The 19,594-nt window shown below is 45.7% G+C and overlaps 8 protein-coding genes, 3 non-coding genes and 1 pseudogene across 11 annotated transcripts; all 12 read right to left on the bottom strand.

Annotated features, from left to right (window-relative positions):
- Positions 1-1,065: 1,065 nt before the first annotated feature.
- Positions 1,066-1,560, bottom strand: LOC115923689 (histone H2A-like; the record flags this gene model as incomplete). The annotated part of the gene is made up of 1 exon (XM_030987460.1): positions 1,066-1,560. A coding segment is annotated over exon 1 (495 nt), but the record flags the coding sequence as incomplete, so codon positions are not given.
- A 783-nt stretch (positions 1,561-2,343) lies between these two features.
- LOC115921875 (histone H2B) lies at positions 2,344-2,712 on the bottom strand. The gene has a single exon (XM_030980282.1). It carries the CDS (start codon positions 2,710-2,712, stop codon positions 2,344-2,346), a length of 369 nt encoding a protein of 122 aa, XP_030836142.1.
- Positions 2,713-3,445: 733 nt separating this feature from the next.
- Positions 3,446-3,853, bottom strand: LOC115922805 (histone H3, embryonic-like). Its single transcript, XM_030982729.1, has one exon. The coding sequence runs from the start codon at positions 3,845-3,847 to the stop codon at positions 3,446-3,448; it is 402 nt and encodes a 133-aa protein (XP_030838589.1). The 5' UTR covers positions 3,848-3,853.
- A 686-nt stretch (positions 3,854-4,539) lies between these two features.
- LOC115919121 (histone H3, embryonic-like) lies at positions 4,540-9,415 on the bottom strand. The gene is made up of 3 exons (XM_030974468.1): positions 9,087-9,415; positions 8,820-8,827; positions 4,540-4,859 (listed from the first exon to the last, which is right to left on the bottom strand). Exons 1-3 carry the CDS (start codon positions 9,413-9,415, stop codon positions 4,540-4,542), a joined length of 657 nt encoding a protein of 218 aa, XP_030830328.1.
- On the bottom strand, positions 5,357-5,549 carry LOC115917781. Its single transcript, XR_004064684.1, has one exon. It is a non-coding gene; the product is annotated as a U2 spliceosomal RNA (small nuclear RNA).
- On the bottom strand, positions 6,746-7,123 carry LOC115921627 (histone H2A). Its single transcript, XM_030979589.1, has one exon. It carries the CDS (start codon positions 7,121-7,123, stop codon positions 6,746-6,748), a length of 378 nt encoding a protein of 125 aa, XP_030835449.1.
- LOC115922266 (histone H2B) lies at positions 7,912-8,280 on the bottom strand. The gene has a single exon (XM_030981128.1). The coding sequence runs from the start codon at positions 8,278-8,280 to the stop codon at positions 7,912-7,914; it is 369 nt and encodes a 122-aa protein (XP_030836988.1).
- A 692-nt stretch (positions 9,416-10,107) lies between the features above and the next one.
- LOC115927140 lies at positions 10,108-15,985 on the bottom strand (annotated as a pseudogene).
- On the bottom strand, positions 10,920-11,112 carry LOC115917786. Its single transcript, XR_004064901.1, has one exon. It is a non-coding gene; the product is annotated as a U2 spliceosomal RNA (small nuclear RNA).
- LOC115921242 (histone H2A) lies at positions 12,309-12,686 on the bottom strand. Its single transcript, XM_030978799.1, has one exon. It carries the CDS (start codon positions 12,684-12,686, stop codon positions 12,309-12,311), a length of 378 nt encoding a protein of 125 aa, XP_030834659.1.
- On the bottom strand, positions 13,475-13,843 carry LOC115922573 (histone H2B). The gene has a single exon (XM_030981921.1). The coding sequence runs from the start codon at positions 13,841-13,843 to the stop codon at positions 13,475-13,477; it is 369 nt and encodes a 122-aa protein (XP_030837781.1).
- A 502-nt stretch (positions 15,986-16,487) lies between the features above and the next one.
- Positions 16,488-16,672, bottom strand: LOC115917789. The gene has a single exon (XR_004065193.1). It is a non-coding gene; the product is annotated as a U2 spliceosomal RNA (small nuclear RNA).
- Positions 16,673-19,594: the final 2,922 nt, after the last annotated feature.

The following is a 19,594-nucleotide window of genomic DNA, read 5'->3' on the forward strand; positions in this document are numbered from 1 at the left end:
ATATTAAAACAATAGCGCGGAAAGGGATTATTCGTCTTGAAATACTGTTTGCTATTGTTCTTCTTATTATTTTTTGCCTTTTTTTGTTTCCTGGTGTGAAAACAAAAAAAAGACTCCTGCGCGTCCACCGCAACTCAACGAAACCCGGGGAGAGAGAGATGAGCAAGAAATCTCCGGCTTTCTCAGATTAACAGACCATATACATTCTTAAAAATATTTCTATCATGCATTTTCATACACCTCGATCATATTTCACCAAAAATCTTGTTGAAAAAATTAATCCAGACAAAAAATGGGATCAATGCATCAGTGAGCGAGAGCGTCGGCACTAAATGCCGTACGTACGATGTACCGGACAAGCATATCAATAGATGGCGCCCTTCAACACTCCCGGTCATCGCGCCTCGGCGTTTCCCATCTGGGTATTTCTCAGGCCCTGCCAATGGGTCCCACATTAGGGGCGGGGAAATACTTCAGTTTGTCAGTAAGCTCCGTGGCCGAGTGGTTAGAGCACATGTAGAAAGTAATCGACCGTGGGTTCGAGTCCCAGCCTGCCGCTTTCCTTTAATTGCTTGTTTATTGTTTTGTTTTGTTATTTTTTCACTTACTTATTTCCCCTTTTTGTAATAATTACTATTTTATTTCATTGATTTATTGTTTATTTCGTCATGAAGTTATAAGAAGAAAATTCGAAAGAAAAGAAAACATTCGTCATACCGTTTTCATTTGCGCTTATAATACTTATGTATCAATATCAATGCGGTCCCGCGGGGAGTTAATTGAAGAGAGAAAGAAAGAAAAAAACAAACGGGAAACAAATGTCAACGCACCATTATTTGTCCATTTTTGTAACCTTTGGTGAATAAGTCATTCACATTCTACATGAGGCAACATTTAAGACAATACATATACATACATGTATGGCTAATGTACTCAGCCGGCCGGCCGGTCACATACGCAGTGCGTAAAATTTTGCATAATGCTTAAGTTAAAGGACACAGTGGGAATTCTATCTGGAACAGTGTTCTATTGTTTATAAAAAAAATTAGAGAAATTGATTTCGGCTATGAGTGAAGGTAGAGGTGGAGTTAGACAGGCAGCGACAAATCTCTTTTTTGAAGGTTGTGGTGGCTCTGAAAAGAGCCTTTTGGGTTTGTGGATGCAAAGTAAGTTCTTTTCTTTACTTTGACACTTTGGCGGTCTTCTGGGCAGAAGAACTTGCTGGATGTTGGGAAGGACACCACCCTGCGCGATGGTAACTCCGCTCATCAACTTGTTCAACTCCTCGTCGTTGCGTATAGCAAGCTGCAGATGGCGGGGATTAATTCTCGTCTTCTTGTTGTCTCGTGCAGCGTTTCCGGCCAGTTCCAAGATCTCCGCGGTAAGGTACTCCATCACTGCCGCAAGGTAGACCGGTGCACCGGCACCGACACGCTGGGCGTAGTTGCCCTTACGCAGAAATCTGTGAACACGACCCACGGGGAACTGGAGTCCCGCCCTGGAGGACCTGCTCTTGGCCTTGCTTCTAGCTTTGCCGCTCTTTCCTCGCCCGCCAGTCATCTTGACAGTATAGTGACAGAAGATGAATGTACTCTGCAGTAAAGGTGGTGTGTGAATGAACCCACTTGGAAAACACGACACTAGTTATAGCGTTCTGGTGGATTGGCTGAAGCGTGCCAAGTAGCCAATCACGCGACACGGGCGTGCCCGTCGCACGGTTGGTGCACCGCATCCATTTGGACGCGGGGGACGAGGAACAAAAAATTACAACTGTGTCATCGTCGTTCAAAGTAATGGAATCACTAGATAAAACACAGAAACATGCAACATTCTTACCTCCATTTTAAGACGTTTTATGTTATTATTCCGCCGAAGAAGTCCCATGATCTTTCGACCAGCCTCCGCACAATGGCAGTGATTCGTTGCTCTCACGCGGCGGTTAAAACTGGCCTCGGTTTCTTGCTAGATATTTGTAACATCCCACAGACGAAATCCTAATTTATTTTTTAATAGTAACCCACTCAACAAAATGCAAGCACTCGTCCGGAGATTGAAAGAAATGACCAATTGACAAAGGCTGTGGCATAAATTAAATTATGTGTTTACGACGACGACAAGACTCAGGGATTAACTTTAATCGCATTACCTCCCCTCGCCTCACGAAGGGTAAAAGAATATTAAAAAAAAAAGAGAGAGAGTGAAAGGGACACAACAGAATAAAAAAGGTTAGTTGTAAAACCTAAGAAATGGGCTGATCGGGCGAACTGAGCTGACTGGCAAATCTCTTTTTGGAAACTGTGTTGGCTCTGAAAAGAGCGTTTGGTTTTGAAGCCTTCAAAATTTCTATTTTGAAGTCGTGTACTTGGTGACGGCCTTGGTGCCTTCGCTGACTGCATGCTTAGCAAGCTCCCCGGGAAGAAGTAGGCGTACTGCTGTCTGCACTTCACGGCTTGTGATGGTGGACTTCTTGTTGTAGAGAGCGAGGCGAGAAGATTCGCTGGCGATGCGCTCAAACACGTCGTTGACAAAGCTGTTCATGATGCTCATTGCCTTGCTCGAGATTCCGGTGTCGGGGTGCACCTGTTTCATCACTTTGTAGATGTAGATGCCGTAGCTCTCCTTGCGACGCCGGTGCCTCTTTTTGTTTGCGCTAACCGGACCCTTAGTATTTCCGGCCTTCTTCTGACCTTTTCCGCTAACTTTGGGAGCCATATTGGAGGACTTGGAATGTATCGGATCGTGAGATCGAATGAAAGACCAGCACGTCTTGGCCGGCTTTTATTGTGCACAGCTTGGATTCTGACCACCCATGCATCGTCCACTTTCCCGCCAGTGACCGCTTACCCATGCGTGAAGAAAGCGGTATGCGTGCATAGTTATACAATGCACGCACGGCACGACCCCCCCCCCCCCCCCCCCTCCCGGCAAGGGTATTTTTAGCCTTTTTCTCAGACTGACACGTGTATAAGTGTCCTTCTTAAATATTATTGTCTACTGAATTTCTGGGAAATAATAAAGTCATCTCCAGCGGAGGGCGAATTAATATGTCGTAGTGCACCAATACTTCTTTAAATGTTGTTTCCCCCCTTATGCACCATCCATTTATAATGAATCATACAATGTAACGCAAAACCGACGAAAATAAGAGAACGAGTACCTGTAATTGTCAAAACAGATAGGAAATATATATCATTATTACCATGCCCATAACAATTCAATTTTGCCTGGAACACGTTTCGGATGAGGCATACGTATAGAACTCAAAAAGTGGAATGTATTTGGACAGAATATCAACAATAATAATTCGGAAAAAAATCAACGGCCCTTTATTCTTTATTTGAAGGAAACTCAGGGATTGGACTTAATCTCTCTTTGAAGAAGTAGTGGCTCTGAAAAGAGCCGTTAGTTTTATTTCTTTTTGCGCACACAACGTGCTCAAGCTCGTTCACCCCCGAATTCGGCGGGCCAACTGGATGTCCTTGGGCATGATGGTGACCCTCTTGGCGTGAATGGCGCACAGGTTGGTGTCTTCGAAGAGGCCGACGAGGTAAGCTTCGCTCGCTTCTTGCAATGCCATGACGGCAGAACTCTGGAATCGCAGTTCAGTTTTGAAATCCTGTGCAATTTCACGCACAAGTCTCTGGAATGGCAGCTTTCGGATCAGCAGTTCGGTGCTCTTCTGGTAGCGGCGAATCTCACGGAGGGCGACGGTTCCCGGTCGGTACCGATGGGGTTTCTTGACACCGCCAGTCGCCGGTGCGCTCTTGCGGGCCGCCTTGGTGGCCAACTGCTTCCTGGGGGCTTTCCCCCCGGTGCTCTTTCTTGCCGTCTGCTTGGTGCGCGCCATGGTCAAGGGTATGGTTTGATGAACGGTGATCACAACTGAGTGCAGATTGAGCGAACGGACCCCGCCTCTTAAGGCCGGCGCATAGCATCCTAGGTTGGAAGCCTAACAATGGGCTATCTTCCGATTGGGTGCTTCGGGGGCCAAGCGGAGACGCTTCAGTGATCACGATTTCCGTACGTTGAAAAAGTATAGACGTTAAATTTCAATCGAAAATGCTGCTTTTCCGAGCCTATAGTATTATGAGCCCTCGGCAACAGAATCCATTTGGGATCGTTGAGACTACAATATTTCTCCCACCCCCTACTTGGGATTAATTGAACCCCAATAAACACCCCCTCCCCCACCCCTAAAAGAAAAGTGACAAACATACGGATTTCCCTGGCTGCTGTTTATGTTTGTTTTGTAATAAAGACAATAATCACACACACCCATTCGCGAACAAAATGTCACGGATCCCTCTATACGTTCCCCGCTATATCCTGAGACGAGCACCCAGTAATTATTACTTAATCGACTTTGACAAAAAAATGGAGACCAGACATGTTTTACAGTGGAAATAGGGAGGGGAAAGAAACTCTAAGAACACACATGACAAGGACAAGTGAAATCGAGTAAAATCAAGATTCAATCTCTTTTTTGAAATAGTGGTGGCTCTGAAAAGAGCCGTTCGGTTTGATTTTTGGATATGGTGTCTAGCCGCCGAAGCCGTACAGCGTGCGTCCCTGTCTCTTCAGCGCATACACCACGTCCATTGCAGTGACAGTCTTCCTCTTGGCGTGCTCGCAGTAGGTGACTGCATCGCGGATAACGTTCTCCAGGAAAACCTTGAGGACTCCGCGGGTTTCTTCGTAGATGAGCCCGGAGATACGCTTGACTCCTCCGCGGCGGGCCAGCCGACGAATGGCTGGTTTAGTGATTCCCTGGATGTTATCTCGGAGAACCTTGCGGTGTCGCTTGGCACCCCCTTTGCCTAGTCCCTTTCCTCCTTTGCCACGGCCAGACATGTTTGTGTCTCCTCAGTCGGTTGTAGATGATTCAATGGCCATCCCAGCCCCGGCGAGGCAACTTATAGGACATGCGCGGACGCGATATGAGCATGCGAAGCCATCAACTGTTACGGCGCCCTCTGGCGACCAATCGTGGCAGGAGCACTCATCCTGGGAAACAAACAAATCAGAAGCAAAACAAGGGGGAAAAGGGATAACAAATAAGAAAAGGAAGAAGATGCCTAGAAACATATTGCAACGAGACTCAAACAATACATTTATAACCAGACACAGAGGGGTCGTGGCCAAGCCTTTTTTTTTTTTTTTTTTTTTTTTTTTTTACACCTTGAACGGAAATCAATGGAAACGCCAACATCATAATTTAACAAGACTTTACACACTTACTAATATTTACCGTAATTCAATGTGAAAGCCCTGTCACCAAAACGTCAAAAGAAAACGAACCTTTAACGACGGGGCACCGTAGTCAGAACCTGTTTTTGTATTAATTGATGTTCCCCGAAGGGAGTGGGCCGAATCCCGGATGTACTGCTATACCGGGCCAACCCGTGGCCGGGACGAGGCAAGCCTCTATTCCACGGCCCAAATCCAAAAATCAGTTTAATATACTGGCTGTTCAATGAACAGCGTTTCAGATATTAAGCTGAAAAGAACAGATACTACACATGATCTTAGCCAAAAGGCCGAGAAGCGATAACGATTAATATTAAAACAATAGCGCGGAAAGGGATTATTCGTCTTGAAATACTGTTTGCTATTGTTCTTCTTATTATTTATTTTTGCCTTTTTTTGTTTCCTGGTGTGAAAACAAAAAAAAGACTCCTGCGCGTCCACCGCAACTCAACGAAACCCGGGGAGAGAGAGATGAGCAAGAAATCTCCGGCTTTCTCAGATTAACAGAGACATATACATTCTTAAAAATATTTCTATCATGCATTTTCATACACCTCGATCATATTTCACCAAAAATCTTGTTGAAAAAATTAATCCAGACAAAAAATGGGATCAATGCATCAGTGAGCGAGAGCGTCGGCACTAAATGCCGTACGTACGATGTACCGGGACAAGCATATCAATAGATGGCGCCCTTCAACACTCCCGGTCATCGCGCCTCGGCGTTTCCCATCTGGGTATTTCTCAGGCCCTGCCAATGGGTCCCACATTAGGGGCGGGGAAATACTTCAGTTTGTCAGTAAGCTCCGTGGCCGAGTGGTTAGAGAGCACATGTAGAAAGTAATCGACCGTGGGTTCGAGTCCCAGCCTGCCGCTTTCCTTTAATTGCTTGGTTATTGTTTTGTTTTGTTATTTTTTCACTTACTTATTTCCCCTTTTTGTAATAATTACTATTTTATTTCATTGATTTATTGTTTATTTCGTCATGAAGTTATAAGAAGAAAATTCGAAAGAAAAGAAAACATTCGTCATACCGTTTTCATTTGCGCTTATAATACTTATGTATCAATATCAATGCGGTCCCGCGGGGAGTTAATTGAAGAGAGAAAGAAAGAAAAGAAACAAACGGGAAACAAATGTCAACGCACCATTATTTGTCCATTTTTGTAACCTTTGGTGAATAAGTCATTCACATTCTACATGAGGCAACATTTAAGACAATACATATACATACATGTATGGCTAATGTACTCAGCCGGCCGGCCGGTCACATACGCAGTGCGTAAAATTTTGCATAATGCTTAAGTTAAAGGACACAGTGGGAATTCTATCTGGAACAGTGTTCTATTGTTTATAAAAAAAATTAGAGAAATTGATTTCGGCTATGAGTGAAGGTAGAGGTGGAGTTAGACAGGCAGCGACAAATCTCTTTTTTGAAGGTTGTGGTGGCTCTGAAAAGAGCCTTTTGGGTTTGTGGATGCAAAGTAAGTTCTTTTCTTTACTTTGACACTTTGGCGGTCTTCTTGGGCAGAAGAACTTGCTGGATGTTGGGAAGGACACCACCCTGCGCGATGGTAACTCCGCTCATCAACTTGTTCAACTCCTCGTCGTTGCGTATAGCAAGCTGCAGATGGCGGGGATTAATTCTCGTCTTCTTGTTGTCTCGTGCAGCGTTTCCGGCCAGTTCCAAGATCTCCGCGGTAAGGTACTCCATCACTGCCGCAAGGTAGACCGGTGCACCGGCACCGACACGCTGGGCGTAGTTGCCCTTACGCAGAAATCTGTGAACACGACCCACGGGGAACTGGAGTCCCGCCCTGGAGGACCTGCTCTTGGCCTTGCTTCTAGCTTTGCCGCTCTTTCCTCGCCCAGTCATCTTGACAGTATAGTGACAGAAGATGAATGTACTCTGCAGTAAAGGTGGTGTGTGAATGAACCCACTTGGAAAACACGACACTAGTTATAGCGTTCTGGTGGATTGGCTGAAGCGTGCCAAGTAGCCAATCACGCGACACGGGCGTGCCCGTCGCACGGTTGGGTGCACCGCATCCATTTTGGACGCGGGGGACGAGGGAACAAAAAATTACAACTGTGTCATCGTCGTTCAAAGTAATGGAATCACTAGATAAAACACAGAAACATGCAACATTCTTACCTCCATTTTAAGACGTTTTATTGTTATTCCGCCGAAGAAGTCCCATGATCTTTCGACCAGCCTCCGCACAATGGCAGTGATTCGTTGCTCTCACGCGGCGGTTAAAACTGGCCTCGGTTTCTTGCTAGATATTTGTAACATCCCACAGACGAAATCCTAATTTATTTTTTAATAGTAACCCACTCAACAAAATGCAAGCACTCGTCCGGAGATTGAAAGAAATGACCAATTGACAAAGGCTGTGGCATAAATTAAATTATGTGTTTACGACGACGACAAGACTCAGGGATTAACTTTAATCGCATTACCTCCCCTCGCCTCACGAAGGGTAAAAGAATATTAAAAAAAAAGAGAGAGAGAGTGAAAGGGACACAACAGAATAAAAAAAAGGTTAGTTGTAAAACCTAAGAAATGGGCTGATCGGGCGAACTGAGCTGACTGGCAAATCTCTTTTTGGAAACTGTGTTGGCTCTGAAAAGAGCCGTTTGGTTTTGAAGCCTTCAAAATTTCTATTTTGAAGTCGTGTACTTGGTGACGGCCTTGGTGCCTTCGCTGACTGCATGCTTAGCAAGCTCCCCGGGAAGAAGTAGGCGTACTGCTGTCTGCACTTCACGGCTTGTGATGGTGGACTTCTTGTTGTAGAGAGCGAGGCGAGAAGATTCGCTGGCGATGCGCTCAAACACGTCGTTGACAAAGCTGTTCATGATGCTCATTGCCTTGCTCGAGATTCCGGTGTCGGGGTGCACCTGTTTCATCACTTTGTAGATGTAGATGCCGTAGCTCTCCTTGCGACGCCGGTGCCTCTTTTTGTTTGCGCTAACCGGACCCTTAGTATTTCCGGCCTTCTTCTGACCTTTTCCGCTAACTTTGGGAGCCATATTGGAGGACTTGGAATGTATCGGATCGTGAGATCGAATGAAAGACCAGCACGTCTTGGCCGGCTTTTATTGTGCACAGCTTGGATTCTGACCACCCATGCATCGTCCACTTTCCCGCCAGTGACCGCTTACCCATGCGTGAAGAAAGCGGTATGCGTGCATAGTTATACAATGCACGCACGGCACGACCCCCCCCCCCCCCCCCCCTCCCCGGCAAGGGTATTTTTAGCCTTTTTCTCAGACTGACACGTGTATAAGTGTCCTTCTTAAATATTATTGTCTACTGAATTTCTGGGAAATAATAAAGTCATCTCCAGCGGAGGGCGAATTAATATGTCGTAGTGCACCAATACTTCTTTAAATGTTGTTTCCCCCTTATGCACCATCCATTTATAATGAATCATACAATGTAACGCAAAACCGACGAAAATAAGAGAACGAGTACCTGTAATTGTCAAAACAGATAGGAAATATATATCATTATTACCATGCCCATAACAATTCAATTTTGCCTGGAACACGTTTCGGATGAGGCATACGTATAGAACTCAAAAAGTGGAATGTATTTGGACAGAATATCAACAATAATAATTCGGAAAAAAATCAACGGCCCTTTATTCTTTATTTGAAGGAAAACTCAGGGATTGGACTTAATCTCTCTTTGAAGAAGTAGTGGCTCTGAAAAGAGCCGTTAGTTTTATTTCTTTTTGCGCACACAACGTGCTCAAGCTCGTTCACCCCGAATTCGGCGGGCCAACTGGATGTCCTTGGGCATGATGGTGACCCTCTTGGCGTGAATGGCGCACAGGTTGGTGTCTTCGAAGAGGCCGACGAGGTAAGCTTCGCTCGCTTCTTGCAATGCCATGACGGCAGAACTCTGGAATCGCAGTTCAGTTTTGAAATCCTGTGCAATTTCACGCACAAGTCTCTGGAATGGCAGCTTTCGGATCAGCAGTTCGGTGCTCTTCTGGTAGCGGCGAATCTCACGGAGGGCGACGGTTCCCGGTCGGTACCGATGGGGTTTCTTGACACCGCCAGTCGCCGGTGCGCTCTTGCGGGCCGCCTTGGTGGCCAACTGCTTCCTGGGGGCTTTCCCCCCGGTGCTCTTTCTTGCCGTCTGCTTGGTGCGCGCCATGGTCAAGGGTATGGTTTGATGAACGGTGATCACAACTGAGTGCAGATTGAGCGAACGGACCCCGCCTCTTAAGGCCGGCGCATAGCATCCTAGGTTGGAAGCCTAACAATGGGCTATCTTCCGATTGGGTGCTTCGGGGGCCAAGCGGAGACGCTTCAGTGATCACGATTTCCGTACGTTGAAAAAGTATAGACGTTAAATTTCAATCGAAAATGCTGCTTTTCCGAGCCTATAGTATTATGAGCCCTCGGCAACAGAATCCATTTGGGATCGTTGAGACTACAATATTTCTCCCACCCCCTACTTGGGATTAATTGAACCCCAATAAACACCCCCTCCCCCACCCCTAAAAGAAAAGTGACAAACATACGGATTTCCCTGGCTGCTGTTTATGTTTGTTTTGTAATAAAGACAATAATCACACACACCCATTCGCGAACAAAATGTCACGGATCCCTCTATACGTTCCCCGCTATATCCTGAGACGAGCACCCAGTAATTATTACTTAATCGACTTTGACAAAAAATGGAGACCAGACATGTTTTACAGTGGAAATAGGGAGGGGAAAGAAAACTCTAAGAACACACATGACAAGGACAAGTGAAATCGAGTAAAATCAAGATTCAATCTCTTTTTTGAAATAGTGGTGGCTCTGAAAAGAGCCGTTCGGTTTGATTTTTGGATATGGTGTCTAGCCGCCGAAGCCGTACAGCGTGCGTCCCTGTCTCTTCAGCGCATACACCACGTCCATTGCAGTGACAGTCTTCCTCTTGGCGTGCTCGCAGTAGGTGACTGCATCGCGGATAACGTTCTCCAGGAAAACCTTGAGGACTCCGCGGGTTTCTTCGTAGATGAGCCCGGAGATACGCTTGACTCCTCCGCGGCGGGCCAGCCGACGAATGGCTGGTTTAGTGATTCCCTGGATGTTATCTCGGAGAACCTTGCGGTGTCGCTTGGCACCCCCTTTGCCTAGTCCCTTTCCTCCTTTGCCACGGCCAGACATGTTTGTGTCTCCTCAGTCGGTTGTAGATGATTCAATGGCCATCCCAGCCCCGGCGAGGCAACTTATAGGACATGCGCGGACGCGATATGAGCATGCGAAGCCATCAACTGTTACGGCGCCCTCTGGCGACCAATCGTGGCAGGAGCACTCATCCTGGGAAACAAACAAATCAGAAGCAAAACAAGGGGAAAAGGGATAACAAATAAGAAAAGGAAGAAGATGCCTAGAAACATATTGCAACGAGACTCAAACAATACATTTATAACCAGACACAGAGGGGTCGTGGCCAAGCCTTTTTTTTTTTTTTTTTTTTTTTTTACACCTTGAACGGAAATCAATGGAAACGCCAACATCATAATTTAACAAGACTTTACACACTTACTAATATTTACCGTAATTCAATGTGAAAGCCCTGTCACCAAAACGTCAAAAGAAAACGAACCTTTAACGACGGGGCACCGTAGTCAGAACCTGTTTTTGTATTAATTGATGTTCCCCGAAGGGAGTGGGCCGAATCCCGGATGTACTGCTATACCGGGCCAACCCGTGGCCGGGACGAGGCAAGCCTCTATTCCACGGCCCAAATCCAAAAATCAGTTTAATATACTGGCTGTTCAATGAACAGCGTTTCAGATATTAAGCTGAAAAGAACAGATACTACACATGATCTTAGCCAAAAGGCCGAGAAGCGATAACGATTAATATTAAAACAATAGCGCGGAAAGGGATTATTCGTCTTGAAATACTGTTTGCTATTGTTCTTCTTATTATTTATTTTTGCCTTTTTTTGTTTCCTGGTGTGAAAACAAAAAAAAGACTCCTGCGCGTCCACCGCAACTCAACGAAACCCGGGGAGAGAGAGATGAGCAAGAAATCTCCGGCTTTCTCAGATTAACAGAGACATATACATTCTTAAAAATATTTCTATCATGCATTTTCATACACCTCGATCATATTTCACCAAAAATCTTGTTGAAAAAATTAATCCAGACAAAAAATGGGATCAATGCATCAGTGAGCGAGAGCGTCGGCACTAAATGCCGTACGTACGATGTACCGGGACAAGCATATCAATAGATGGCGCCCTTCAACACTCCCGGTCATCGCGCCTCGGCGTTTCCCATCTGGGTATTTCTCAGGCCCTGCCAATGGGTCCCACATTAGGGGCGGGGAAATACTTCAGTTTGTCAGTAAGCTCCGTGGCCGAGTGGTTAGAGAGCACATGTAGAAAGTAATCGACCGTGGGTTCGAGTCCCAGCCTGCCGCTTTCCTTTAATTGCTTGGTTATTGTTTTGTTTTGTTATTTTTTCACTTACTTATTTCCCCTTTTTGTAATAATTACTATTTTATTTCATTGATTTATTGTTTATTTCGTCATGAAGTTATAAGAAGAAAATTCGAAAGAAAAGAAAACATTCGTCATACCGTTTTCATTTGCGCTTATAATACTTATGTATCAATATCAATGCGGTCCCGCGGGGAGTTAATTGAAGAGAGAAAGAAAGAAAAGAAACAAACGGGAAACAAATGTCAACGCACCATTATTTGTCCATTTTTGTAACCTTTGGTGAATAAGTCATTCACATTCTACATGAGGCAACATTTAAGACAATACATATACATACATGTATGGCTAATGTACTCAGCCGGCCGGCCGGTCACATACGCAGTGCGTAAAATTTTGCATAATGCTTAAGTTAAAGGACACAGTGGGAATTCTATCTGGAACAGTGTTCTATTGTTTATAAAAAAAATTAGAGAAATTGATTTCGGCTATGAGTGAAGGTAGAGGTGGAGTTAGACAGGCAGCGACAAATCTCTTTTTTGAAGGTTGTGGTGGCTCTGAAAAGAGCCTTTTGGGTTTGTGGATGCAAAGTAAGTTCTTTTCTTTACTTTGACACTTTGGCGGTCTTCTTGGGCAGAAGAACTTGCTGGATGTTGGGAAGGACACCACCCTGCGCGATGGTAACTCCGCTCATCAACTTGTTCAACTCCTCGTCGTTGCGTATAGCAAGCTGCAGATGGCGGGGATTAATTCTCGTCTTCTTGTTGTCTCGTGCAGCGTTTCCGGCCAGTTCCAAGATCTCCGCGGTAAGGTACTCCATCACTGCCGCAAGGTAGACCGGTGCACCGGCACCGACACGCTGGGCGTAGTTGCCCTTACGCAGAAATCTGTGAACACGACCCACGGGGAACTGGAGTCCCGCCCTGGAGGACCTGCTCTTGGCCTTGCTTCTAGCTTTGCCGCTCTTTCCTCGCCCAGTCATCTTGACAGTATAGTGACAGAAGATGAATGTACTCTGCAGTAAAGGTGGTGTGTGAATGAACCCACTTGGAAAACACGACACTAGTTATAGCGTTCTGGTGGATTGGCTGAAGCGTGCCAAGTAGCCAATCACGCGACACGGGCGTGCCCGTCGCACGGTTGGGTGCACCGCATCCATTTTGGACGCGGGGGACGAGGGAACAAAAAATTACAACTGTGTCATCGTCGTTCAAAGTAATGGAATCACTAGATAAAACACAGAAACATGCAACATTCTTACCTCCATTTTAAGACGTTTTATTGTTATTCCGCCGAAGAAGTCCCATGATCTTTCGACCAGCCTCCGCACAATGGCAGTGATTCGTTGCTCTCACGCGGCGGTTAAAACTGGCCTCGGTTTCTTGCTAGATATTTGTAACATCCCACAGACGAAATCCTAATTTATTTTTTAATAGTAACCCACTCAACAAAATGCAAGCACTCGTCCGGAGATTGAAAGAAATGACCAATTGACAAAGGCTGTGGCATAAATTAAATTATGTGTTTACGACGACGACAAGACTCAGGGATTAACTTTAATCGCATTACCTCCCCTCGCCTCACGAAGGGTAAAAGAATATTAAAAAAAAAGAGAGAGAGAGTGAAAGGGACACAACAGAATAAAAAAAAGGTTAGTTGTAAAACCTAAGAAATGGGCTGATCGGGCGAACTGAGCTGACTGGCAAATCTCTTTTTGGAAACTGTGTTGGCTCTGAAAAGAGCCGTTTGGTTTTGAAGCCTTCAAAATTTCTATTTTGAAGTCGTGTACTTGGTGACGGCCTTGGTGCCTTCGCTGACTGCATGCTTAGCAAGCTCCCCGGGAAGAAGTAGGCGTACTGCTGTCTGCACTTCACGGCTTGTGATGGTGGACTTCTTGTTGTAGAGAGCGAGGCGAGAAGATTCGCTGGCGATGCGCTCAAACACGTCGTTGACAAAGCTGTTCATGATGCTCATTGCCTTGCTCGAGATTCCGGTGTCGGGGTGCACCTGTTTCATCACTTTGTAGATGTAGATGCCGTAGCTCTCCTTGCGACGCCGGTGCCTCTTTTTGTTTGCGCTAACCGGACCCTTAGTATTTCCGGCCTTCTTCTGACCTTTTCCGCTAACTTTGGGAGCCATATTGGAGGACTTGGAATGTATCGGATCGTGAGATCGAATGAAAGACCAGCACGTCTTGGCCGGCTTTTATTGTGCACAGCTTGGATTCTGACCACCCATGCATCGTCCACTTTCCCGCCAGTGACCGCTTACCCATGCGTGAAGAAAGCGGTATGCGTGCATAGTTATACAATGCACGCACGGCACGACCCCCTCCCCCCCCCCCCCCCCCCTCCCCGGCAAGGGTATTTTTAGCCTTTTTCTCAGACTGACACGTGTATAAGTGTCCTTCTTAAATATTATTGTCTACTGAATTTCTGGGAAATAATAAAGTCATCTCCAGCGGAGGGCGAATTAATATGTCGTAGTGCACCAATACTTCTTTAAATGTTGTTCCCCCCTTATGCACCATCCATTTATAATGAATCATACAATGTAACGCAAAACCGACGAAAATAAGAGAACGAGTACCTGTAATTGTCAAAACAGATAGGAAATATATATCATTATTACCATGCCCATAACAATTCAATTTTGCCTGGAACACGTTTCGGATGAGGCATACGTATAGAACTCAAAAAGTGGAATGTATTTGGACAGAATATCAACAATAATAATTCGGAAAAAAATCAACGGCCCTTTATTCTTTATTTGAAGGAAAACTCAGGGATTGGACTTAATCTCTCTTTGAAGAAGTAGTGGCTCTGAAAAGAGCCGTTAGTTTTATTTCTTTTTGCGCACACAACGTGCTCAAGCTCGTTCACCCCGAATTCGGCGGGCCAACTGGATGTCCTTGGGCATGATGGTGACCCTCTTGGCGTGAATGGCGCACAGGTTGGTGTCTTCGAAGAGGCCGACGAGGTAAGCTTCGCTCGCTTCTTGCAATGCCATGACGGCAGAACTCTGGAATCGCAGTTCAGTTTTGAAATCCTGTGCAATTTCACGCACAAGTCTCTGGAATGGCAGCTTTCGGATCAGCAGTTCGGTGCTCTTCTGGTAGCGGCGAATCTCACGGAGGGCGACGGTTCCCGGTCGGTACCGATGGGGTTTCTTGACACCGCCAGTCGCCGGTGCGCTCTTGCGGGCCGCCTTGGTGGCCAACTGCTTCCTGGGGGCTTTCCCCCCGGTGCTCTTTCTTGCCGTCTGCTTGGTGCGCGCCATGGTCAAGGGTATGGTTTGATGAACGGTGATCACAACTGAGTGCAGATTGAGCGAACGGACCCCGCCTCTTAAGGCCGGCGCATAGCATCCTAGGTTGGAAGCCTAACAATGGGCTATCTTCCGATTGGGTGCTTCGGGGGCCAAGCGGAGACGCTTCAGTGATCACGATTTCCGTACGTTGAAAAAGTATAGACGTTAAATTTCAATCGAAAATGCTGCTTTTCCGAGCCTATAGTATTATGAGCCCTCGGCAACAGAATCCATTTGGGATCGTTGAGACTACAATATTTCTCCCACCCCTACTTGGGATTAATTGAACCCCAATAAACACCCCCTCCCCCACCCCTAAAAGAAAAGTGACAAACATACGGATTTCCCTGGCTGCTGTTTATGTTTGTTTTGTAATAAAGACAATAATCACACACACCCATTCGCGAACAAAATGTCACGGATCCCTCTATACGTTCCCCGCTATATCCTGAGACGAGCACCCAGTAATTATTACTTAATCGACTTTGACAAAAAATGGAGACCAGACATGTTTTACAGTGGAAATAGGGAGGGGAAAGAAAACTCTAAGAACACACATGACAAGGACAAGTGAAATCGAGTAAAATCAAGATTCAATCTCTTTTTGAAATAGTGGTGGCTCTGAAAAGAGCCGTTCGGTTTGATTTTTGGATATGGTGTCTAGCCGCCGAAGCCGTACAGCGTGCGTCCCTGTCTCTTCAGCGCATACACCACGTCCATTGCAGTGACAGTCTTCCTCTTGGCGTGCTCGCAGTAGGTGACTGCATCGCGGATAACGTTCTCCAGGAAAACCTTGAGGACTCCGCGGGTTTCTTCGTAGATGAGCCCGGAGATACGCTTGACTCCTCCGCGGCGGGCCAGCCGACGAATGGCTGGTTTAGTGATTCCCTGGATGTTATCTCGGAGAACCTTGCGGTGTCGCTTGGCACCCCCTTTGCCTAGTCCCTTTCCTCCTTTGCCACGGCCAGACATGTTTGTGTCTCCTCAGTCGGTTGTAGATGATTCAATGGCCATCCCAGCCCCGGCGAGGCAACTTATAGGACATGCGCGGACGCGATATGAGCATGCGAAGCCATCAACTGTTACGGCGCCCTCTGGCGACCAATCGTGGCAGGAGCACTCATCCTGGGAAACAAACAAATCAGAAGCAAAACAAGGGGGAAAAGGGATAACAAATAAGAAAAGGAAGAAGATGCCTAGAAACATATTGCAACGAGACTCAAACAATACATTTATAACCAGACACAGAGGGGTCGTGGCCAAGCCTTTTTTTTTTTTTTTTTTTTTTTTTTACACCTTGAACGGAAATCAATGGAAACGCCAACATCATAATTTAACAAGACTTTACACACTTACTAATATTTACCGTAATTCAATGTGAAAGCCCTGTCACCAAAACGTCAAAAGAAAACGAACCTTTAACGACGGGGCACCGTAGTCAGAACCTGTTTTTGTATTAATTGATGTTCCCCGAAGGGAGTGGGCCGAATCCCGGATGTACTGCTATACCGGGCCAACCCGTGGCCGGGACGAGGCAAGCCTCTATTCCACGGCCCAAATCCAAAAATCAGTTTAATATACTGGCTGTTCAATGAACAGCGTTTCAGATATTAAGCTGAAAAGAACAGATACTGTTTTTTGATTTGGGACAAAGAAGGTCCCGGGCAGGTCGACTTACCAGTTCGCCGAAGTACAGTGTGCTGGGTCTCGAGCCCCCCTGCCCTAAAACCAGAAAAAAACACAAACACCAAAAAGGACAAACACCTGAGAACGGAATGTCACCGGACGACGAAAATGTCACAAACGACGAAAAATGTCCCAATCTTAACTCAAGAATTTCTAAAAAGGATACACAGATAACAGTGATAAAAAGACTAGCAGTTAAAAAAGCTAAAAATACGTTACAAACAGGTATTCCACTACTTTAAAAACACCAAGTACCTTATTCGATAATAAAGATCGAAAAGAACCGAAGACGAGGCTGTCCACAGCAAAAAATTATTCATTCGGGGAAGTCCCGCTGCAAAAGAAGAAAAACAGTTAGACAAAAAACGCGCCAAACAGAAGCTGAAAAAGAGGCAGATGAAAAAACGTCGCGTCCCCTCCAAGCCGGTTATGCCAGCCATCACCGCACCTGCCCGCCCCGACGAACAGCATCACAATTGCAACACCCGCCCGCCGGCACGGAACAGGCCCATGGCGCGACTCGCCCGCCAGCAAGAAAGAACCTGACGAACCTGAAAAAAGGAAAGCAAAGCAAAAGCAGACAAAGAGGCGGATGAAGAATAAACAAAACAACGCAATAAACAATAAAGGATACTAAGTCCGTCTCCCAAACCTCAGTATGGGGATACGCCTGTCCCGCTGCAGGAGACCCGCAGCATCGGTGATGTCTCGATCTTTCCAGGGGACAGGCGCCTCTACTCCTTAACCTGAAAAGGGGGTAAAAAACTAAAATTAACCCTGACAGACTTAGCATCAACTACACAAACTTACTTAAATATCTAGGAGGGGGGAGAATAAAGCGTTGCGGCAAGACTAGAAATTGATGAGAACGCGGTCGTCTCTGATAGAAACAACAGAGCCGCCGACGTTCCACAAAAGAAAAAATTGTTTCGATCTAAACGCAAAAAATCCGCCTCTATGCGCTTATGAATAAAAGACTTAGAAGAACGGAGAACGGTCAGGCGGTCAACATAGTTGCCGTCGAACAAGGCTTGGCAGCGGGACTTCCAAATCTGCCACTTCAAAAACGGAAATCAAAAACCAGAACGAAACGGTGTGTCTTATTCGTGGGGTAAAACCCTCTGCGAAAAAATACCACTGCTGGGGAGATGGAAAAAGTGGGCCCGCACACGTACACCCATGTACGTGCCCAATCCCACAGCCGGTAACAAAGGAACAGTCCCATAGCAAATGCAGAAGGCTCATTGCTGTTACAATTAGGCCGAGGGCACTTACCCCGGCCTATCCCCACGAACAAAGACGCTGAGCCGTCTTCACGGCTTTCCAAACAATGCGCCAGTTTAAGTCCCGCAGAAATGATCTAAAGAATTGTTCACGAATATGAACAATGCAGGACGGCATAATTGATATCTGTGCGCGGAAGCGCCACAGCCACTTGATTTAAACACATTGTAAAGGTTATTTACAGTGACGGTGTTCCAGTTAATAGACAGTACATTAGGGAGAGAAAGGATGAGATGACAGAACTGACATAAATGCGAGGGACCGTCGAGGAATGAGGACGGCTATTAGAGAAGAGACCAGTCGGAAGAAAGTACGAAGAGAATGGAACACCAGAAAGAGCTAAAAAAACTCCAAGGCGGAGCTACATGACTACAAAGCGAGCTGAAACCCTTAATAAAAAGAGCATCAGCTTTAAATCTAATGTTAAAAACACCTAGCCACCGCTGTCGACAGACTGACAAACAGTGGACCGGCGTACTAGTTCCTTCTTACCGGACCATAGAAAAGAAAAGATGATCTTGTTGATCTTCTTCTTCCACGGTGACCGGCAGCGTAGACAGGAGCTACATACAAAAGGTAAGATAAAAGGACTGTGTTAATTACAGTCACTTGCCATTAAATGATGACAAGTGGCGTTTATTCCATTTTCTACTGAAGACTGGAGTTTTACTAGGCGGTCTTCCCAATTTCTGACGGCCATGTCTCCTTTGCCACCCGAAGCCATTAATATTTAATGGGATCTGTTGTCCAAGAAATGGGTAAATCCCCGAGTTTCTCTCGCCATTCACCTAAAACAAAACTTGAGATTTGGTGACGTTAAGTCTTGAGCACCTTGCACCTTGAAACAACCTATAATGCTAAAAAGTCTATGAAGCGAGAAATATTGCGAACAATACAAGTTGTATCGTCCGCATATTGTAAAATTTTGCACTGCAAATTGTACTGCCAGGGATAAAAATACCTTGGATGCCCCATCGTTACGGACAGCCGCAGCGAAGGGTTCGAGGAAAATAACATAAAGAAGAGGAGACAGGGGACAGCCCTGTCTACACCTTTTCTGTAAAGAAAGGACTCGGAAAGAAAACCGTTAGCAAGAACTTGACTGAAGATGTCAGTGTATAATATTTTGGCCATCTGATGAAATTAGGCCAAAACCAAACTTGTGAAGAACTTGGTAAAGAAAAGACCAGTTTACACGGTCGAAAGCTTTTGCTGGTCAGAGAAATAAAAAGTGAATTTAATTTCCTCTCGTCTGCGTAAAAAACAAGGTCCCGTAAAAGCCGGGAATTATCGTGAATGGAGCGCCCTTTGACCCCGCAGGTCTGAAAAGGGCTAAATGATAGAAGATAGAACTGAAGAAAGACGTTACAAAGAGATTTCGCTAGAATTTTATAATCCACATTGAGCAGAGAAATAGCCTTTTTTTTGAGGCAAGGCGGGATCACCTGACTTGTCCAAGAGGGTGATAATGCCTGTTCTCTGTGAATTAGCCAAAATCGTAAATCAAAAGAAGTGTTAAAAACACTAAGCATCTGGACCAATGAGGTCCCAGAAGGTGAAATAAAATTCTTTAGGCAAACCGTCGCTGCCGGGGGATTTGCCGTTCTGCAT

This window comes from Strongylocentrotus purpuratus, unplaced genomic scaffold, assembly GCF_000002235.5.
Source record: "Strongylocentrotus purpuratus isolate Spur 01 unplaced genomic scaffold, Spur_5.0 spur5_contig_105, whole genome shotgun sequence".
NCBI classification, from domain to species: domain Eukaryota; kingdom Metazoa; phylum Echinodermata; class Echinoidea; order Camarodonta; family Strongylocentrotidae; genus Strongylocentrotus; species Strongylocentrotus purpuratus.